The sequence below is a fragment of the Centruroides sculpturatus genome, unplaced genomic scaffold (genome assembly GCF_000671375.1).
Source record: "Centruroides sculpturatus isolate CEXI.00-Female unplaced genomic scaffold, Cexi_2.0 scaffold344, whole genome shotgun sequence".
Classification (NCBI taxonomy): domain Eukaryota; kingdom Metazoa; phylum Arthropoda; class Arachnida; order Scorpiones; family Buthidae; genus Centruroides; species Centruroides sculpturatus.
Window position 1 is genome coordinate 53,375 of NW_019384558.1, and position 7,522 is coordinate 60,896.

Genomic DNA, 7,522 nt, shown 5'->3' on the forward strand with positions numbered 1-7,522 from the left:
ATTTTATTTTCCTTTGTTTCGCCTGTCTGTGAAATGTAACACCGATGAGTCATTGTTTACACAGCTGGGTGACCTTGAACACAGCTGGAGTCCGATTTCCCGGGACATTCTCATAGACATCGCGGGAGGACAAGGGTTTAAAGTAGGGTGACTTCAATCTGGCGGTATATTTTTAAATATTTTAAAAAAATTATAATTTTTATTGCGATTTCCGACCCCCCCTAATTAATTAAACTTCTATATAATAAAATCTATTAATTAAAAAAATTAAAAAACTATCGGAAGTCGTTTTTGACATCAGAAAGCAGCTTTAAATAACTTTACCGAAGGAAAATCGGTGCGCTACAACTTTAGAATGATAAATTAATTTTGATAAAAAACTCCCATTAAAAAAACATTAAGCCTTAATCGAGCCTTATCAAAGGCCCATTAAAATCGCGATAAAATTTTTTCGCGTGCGCAAAAAATTCTGAAAAAATTTGGGGACCTAAAAAACATTCCAAAAATTCAAAAAAAACTAATTTTTTCAAAAGTGGCCTTAACGACGTAATGCTAAAAAACTTGCTCGAGTCACACTCGAGCGCGGCTCAGAAGGGGTTAAAAAATAAATTGTCAAAGGAAGATGAGATGAATGAAGTCAAAATGCTCCTGCAGTTGCAGGCCTAAAAACTGTGGAAATAAATGAAAATTACATTAAAAATTAAGAAGGCAGTTTAAATTTTAAAACAAAATATGTAAGAATTGAATGGCAGTGGCACTTTTAACATTGTAAAGAAAATATGAATACAACAATACCTTATACTTGGAATGCTAAATTTGACAAAAATTTGCTTCAGAGTTTGAACTGTGCCCACTGTGAAAAATGCACTCAAAGTGTAAAATAAGCATCTGAATAAAGAATACAATGTTAAATTAGCAATAATGTGTTAAATTTCATCATTGTTATACTTAAATCACACATCTCTGTTAACATAGATTTATTTTTATTTTAAGTAAGGACAGCTGTAAAAAATATGAAAAAACTTTCTGTTCAACCTAACATCGCCTTTACATATTAATTATGGCATCAGAGAAGTGTGTGGAAGCAACAAAACCCAAGAAGACAAATGCCATAATATCAATGATTCAGATGAAAAAGGAACTTATTGCAAAACATGAAAGCGGTATACATGTGGCAGATCTGGTGGTCATGTTTAAGATGCTAATGTCAATGATGTATTTGTAAAAGCCTTACCGTCTTTAAATTTTAATATTAATTATTTATTAATAAAACTTTATACTGGTGTCTAAAGATAGGCACAGTACTGAGAGTTAGTTCTGGAAAGAACAAAATTTCTTTATTATATCACCTGTGGTAATAATTTCTGTTTATTACTACAGGTGATTAATAAAGAAATTTTGTTCTTTCGTGAACTAACTCTCAGTACTGTGCCTATCTTTAGACACCAGTATAAAGTCCTATTAATAAGTAAAGTCAAAGTAGACAATTAACAATAAAATATCAATGATGTATGATCAATAAATGCAATTTTTGATATATTGTACAATATATATGTATTCTATTTATTGGTTTTGTGTTTTAATTTATTATTAGGGCATTTAATTGTGTTATTTTTATTTTAAATTATGTATATTTGTCATGTTAAGTTCATTGAAATGGGTATTGTTTAGGGTCTGAGAATGGATTAATTGAATTTCCATTATTTTTAATGGAAAATGTTGCTTTGGACTTTGAACAGTTTGGAGTTTAAACAGCTTCCTAGAATAAATTAAATTTGAAGTAAGAGGCAACACTGTACTGAAATATTGTTTTTCTTAAAATTGTCCTACTTTTTCATTCTTTGTTGATGAGAATCCTGTATTTGTATCAAATAATTCTACTTCAGGATATAAATTTTTTTGTGTTATCATTTATTATGACAAATAAATTTAGTACTAATTTCATTATAAATTTTTATTTTATTTATTTACTTATTGTCATGGCATTATGATATAACCCATATACAACAAAATCAACTACAAAACCAGCATTTTAAAATTCAAATAAAATTCTACAACATAATATCAAATATAGTAGGCCTTGTTAATGTATACAGAGTTAAAAAATATCCAAGAACATATTCGTTTATTAAAATGATAAACTGCATAAACGTCTTTTTATAACTTTCTACTATCAGAAAGTCCAAAAAATGATTGATAGAAGATTAAAATTTATATAAATATATAAAATTATATTTATACAGTTTCCATTATTTTCTTATAGAGAACTTATTCATTTTTTAAATAATTTTTCAGAAAATTATCAATCTACAAATTAAATTAGTATGTAATAGAATTTAAATTGTTGTGGATTGTTAAGAGTTCAAATTAAGAAAAAGTTTTATTCCTATTACATATTTATAATTTAATACTTATTTTAAGTAACAAACATAAAATTTTTATACACAAATGACTTTTAATAAACGTTGCATAATCAAATTTTTATAATTAAAACTTTTATCTTTCTATAATAAAAGTAATATTTCTCTTTATATAAGAAGGAATATGCTAAATTAAATATTTATTGTTTTGTTCATTTAATAGGAAAAAATAGTAAATTTAATTTTCTTCAAATTTGAAAAATTTTTTATACTCTATTTATACCTTAATATATTATCTGTTTCTTCTTTAAAATAGTACACTATTTCTGTAAGATAAATTATACAAAAATTTTAAAATTTGTATTTCTAGGCTGATCTGGACAATTCCATGGAAACTGTAAACAGTTTAAAGAAATCTCTTGATAATTCATACAAGTAAGTTTCTTTGACTTTATTTTAATTATTTTTTAGTTATTGAAATAAATAGTTTTGATTTCTTTTTGAAAACTTACTCTGTTTTCTAGTTGTTATGAAAAAGTTTTAAGTCAATAAAAAGCATATTAAATGATGAAATTTATAGAACTGTGATGGAAGCAATTATTTGATGTATGCATTTGCCAACTACCACCTATACCAACATTTAACAACATTGTGTAGTTTTCAAACCTGTTTGATGTTTTCTTAAAATAACGCAAGCATTACTGGGTACATTAGCTAATACAGAATATTTTCTATATATTATCACAATGGAAAGTTTTCTGTATTATTAGCTTTCAGTTCCTTGGCAAGACATAAATAATAATGAGTTGATAAATGCTTATCTAAAGAATGCTGCAAACTATAGACACTTATGTTTTTCAGTATTATTCTAAAAAGTATGAAAAGGATCAGTGATGGCACCGTTATTAACAGCAAACTATGACTCTTTCATTTGGTTATAAATGCAAATACTAAATTTGTTAAATTTTAACCATACTTGGATTGTTTCTGTATTTATATTTCAAACTTATATGTGTAACACAATGTTACTATCAATCATGTGTATTTTTTATTTATTATTGTTATTTATTTGTTAGTTAACTTGTGTAGTATATTGTGGAACCTACTTTTTAATTTCTGTGTTAATGGTATGATAGGGTGACTTGTTAAATCTGACTTACCCATGATTTCTCTCTCTCTCTCTCTCTAATCAATTTGAGGTACATGTATTAATGTATGCTGATGACACTCTTAATTTTTGTTGATACTCCACAAACATTACAATAGAAAATTGCAATTTTGGAGGAATTTTGTTGTGACTATAGATTAACTATAAATGTTTCAAAAACTAAAGTAATGATATTCAAGAAGGGAAGTAGATGATCACCCAGACAGAGATTGTGTTTAAGAATCGGCGTCTATAAATCATTTTGAGTTACGTACACTTGGGAGTATTATTTTCATCTTCTGGACAATTTTTATATGCTAAAAATTATATTATATGTAAAGATAAACTGGCAATGGGTTCTATTTGACTTATTCTTTCAAGAGCTAAAATTAATTCTGCTTATATCTACGTAAAGTTATTTCAATGATTTCATCTGTATTACTTTATGCTGCTCTTGTATGGGCAATTATTTATTATGATAAAATGGAAATTGTCCTTGCCTTATGTTTTTGGAGAATTGTTATGTTATGTCATAAAATCCCATGTTGCATTTGGAGTTTGGTGTTTCTAGGATATCTGTAATAACAATAAAAGCAATAGTTTCATTTTGAATTAGACTTTTGAAATTAGGTAATAAAAGTTATGTTAAAGTAGCATATAACAAACTGTATAATTATGATAAAGCAACAACAACTTCTGTATGATATTGGCTAAATATTGGCTGTAATATAAATATATATAATAATAATTATTATAAATTACACCTCCCTCTAGTGTCAAATTTATCAGTAATTTTTAATTATTATAGCTGTTATTTAGCCTGATGTTGTTGCTTTATTGTAATGTATTGGGTTTTGTAAAGATGTTTATTTGTAAAGATATTTGTATAAGTTATGTTCAGTTGCTGGATAATTATATATATAATTGGTTTTTGGCATTGAAAAATTTGCTAGATTGGGACTTATGAAACTTAGTAATGCATATTTTTTCATTGTGTGAAATTTAAATCAAGCAGGAAAAAGTATTTGACAAGATGTAAGTCTTGGAAAGATATAATTAATTTAGCTTGCTTTTGAATTTGAAATTGATTATTATTCTGTATTTTCAAATTCACCTTGCTAAAAAAAGACGTAAGGTATATGTGGCCTTTTTAGATCTAGAAAAAGCATTTGACTCTATTTCTGTGGATAAATTATGTACGAAATTGGAAGACTATGGAGCAGACTCAACATTTACAAGGGTAATAAGGTCTTTGTTTGGTCAGTACATTATTACAATTAAAAGTGGTCTAATTACTTACCCTTCGTTCGAGATATGTGGTGGTTTACTACAAGGTGATCCGTTATCACCCTATTTATTCAACTTTATGATCCATGACTTAGATAATCAATTTATGAAGGAGGAGGATGGTATTATTATTAAGGACAATTTGATAGTACATTCGATACAATACGCCGACGATGTGGTATTGATTTCACCGACAAAAATAGGTCTTCAAAGAAAATTAAATTTAACTGAGAGATACTTTTCGAAGATGGGATTGAAGATCAACCCGAATAAGACCCATATTGTTGTGTTTCGAAAGGGAGGTAAGCTGGCGAGGAAAGATCATGACTTTTATTTGTTGAGCGAAAAATTGAAAGTAACTGAAGAAGTATTATATTTGGGGGTTCTTATTACCTCAACGTTGTCTTTTGGTAAACACATTCAGTGGATGAAAACCAAAGCATATAGAATAATTAATAATTTAATTAGTTTATTTGTTAAAATGAAAACAAATTCTATTCAAATGCAGTTTCGACTGTTTTCAGCGCTGGTTATCAACTCTATTTGCTATGCTCTCCCATTATGGGGTCTGGACTGGTTATCTTACTTTGAAAAAATTCAATTACAATTTATAAGAAAAATTTACGGATTAGACAAAGCAGTGCCAGGGTATGCGATTCGCCATGATACAAATAGAATGTTATTAGAGCCTTACTTGGTAATTAGGATCATGAAATTTCTGAAGAGACTGTTAACTAGTGAGAATATACAGGTTAATACGATATTAAAAGTTTTAAAAACCTTGGCAGAGAACAAAAAGAACTATCAAAACAACTGGTATAACAAACTAAGGATCAAATTGGCAAGTTATGGTTTGTCTCATTTATTATTTAACAGTTCAGAAACAGACTGGAATTACGGAATTTCTTTATTGGTGGAGAATATGTATAATAATTCAATTGTTCGTGAGATGAAAAATTTACAGGAGTCAAAATTTCACCCATGGTATATAGTTAATCTAAATTTCCCTCCAGCAAGTAATTATATTCATTATAAAATACCATTTGGGATGAAAAGATTTTATATGCAGATCAGATTAAACAGTTTTTATATCATAGTTGAAGGAAATTATTTGGACATCAGGAATAAACAATGTAAGCTATGTAATGACCAAATTTATGTATATCATATAATTAGTATGTGCAAAGGTTGTTCCAAACTTAGAGAACAGACTGGTATTTCTACCTTGTCAGCCATCAAATCTATGCAAGAATTCTATCAAAAAATATTTCAGATGGGTCCAACTATGATTATCAGAATTTATCAGTTCATTATTAAATATATTAAAACGGTGGAGAGCCTTAATGAATGATATATATATTTAATTTTGTTGTTGTTCTAACTTTTGTTTAATATTATAATGGAATGATTAAATTTAAGAATAGAAGAATCTTACATAATAATTATTTATTGTTGGAAGATATTATATAATTACTAATATTTGTAACCCAATGCACCCCTTGTAACTGGAATTTTTTTCCAAATTACGTTAATAAACTTGAATTGAATATATTGCTATTGTTGGTGTTCTAACTTATGTTTAATAGTATAATAGATTGATTAAATTTAAGAATAGAAGAAACTTACATAATAATTATTTATTGTCGGAAGATATTATATATTTACAAATATTTGTAACCCAATGCACCCCTTGTAACTGGAATTTCTTTCCAAATTACGTTAATAAACTTGAATTGAATTGAATTGAATTATTCTGTATTTTATTTTGTATTATCTTATACTAAGCTATTATATAAATTTGTTAAATTGCACTAACTTTAGTTTTATATTATACTTTAACCCCCGTATAATGAAGTAAGGTTCTTACAATAAAGAATTGAATTGAATATATTGTGGAACACAAGTGTACTTTTAATGATATGCAATAAAATTTAGATATGTTTTTAAATTTGAAATTTTAATGAGTAACTGATAATAAAATATTGAAAATGGAAAACTGAATTTAATTTCATATCAGTTAACTGATATGAGAACATAAGACATTTATATTTGTAATTAAATTAATAACTACCTGATACATTGCAATAACACACCACCAATTGTTGTATATCATAGAGCTATAATTTGGTAATAATAATTATAAATTACTATGAATTTGACCCTAGAGAAGATATTAAGTACCATCTCATATTAAATTTAATAATTATAATTTAATTAAATAATTTTAGATTAACCTGGAAGAAAATAATCAGCACAGAGTGAGACTCGAACTTGTAACTGCTGCTTATCATGCAGATGCGTTGCCAGTTATGCTACCTAGACCTCCGGTCTGATCTTCTTTTCCAGTATATTTAACATTATGCTATAACCATTGTTGGTTACTATGAGGGTCAAATTCATTAGTAATTTATAATTATTATTACCAAATTATAGCTCTATGATATACAGCAATTGGTGGTGCGTTATAAGTCAATTACAGGTAAATTATTACTACTTATTTCAAAAAATGAAAAATTATCTCAATTAATTTCATATGCTAATATTTGTTTTATTTAGTTCCTTTATTCTTTATTAAAAGAAAGAGAAAATCTTTCTGTTAGTATATTTTCAGTTTCAATATCTCCAATATATGATTTATGATTTTACTATTTTGTTTTTAAGCATTTTTTGAATTTTACAAAGGAATGTACAAATATAAAATTTTTATTATTATTTTTAAAACTTTTAA

General features: G+C 26.8%; 1 protein-coding gene across 1 annotated transcript in view; it reads left to right on the plus strand.

Annotated features, from left to right (window-relative positions):
* LOC111623931 (TATA element modulatory factor-like) overlaps positions 1 to 7,522 on the plus strand; it is a gene marked incomplete at its 5' end in the record, with an annotated part of 77,542 nt that overhangs the window by 43,144 nt on the left and 26,876 nt on the right. The window contains one exon of the mRNA XM_023366669.1: positions 2,731 to 2,795. Coding sequence (XP_023222437.1) covers positions 2,731 to 2,795 — 65 coding nt within the window. The remainder of the gene's footprint in view (positions 1 to 2,730; positions 2,796 to 7,522) is intronic.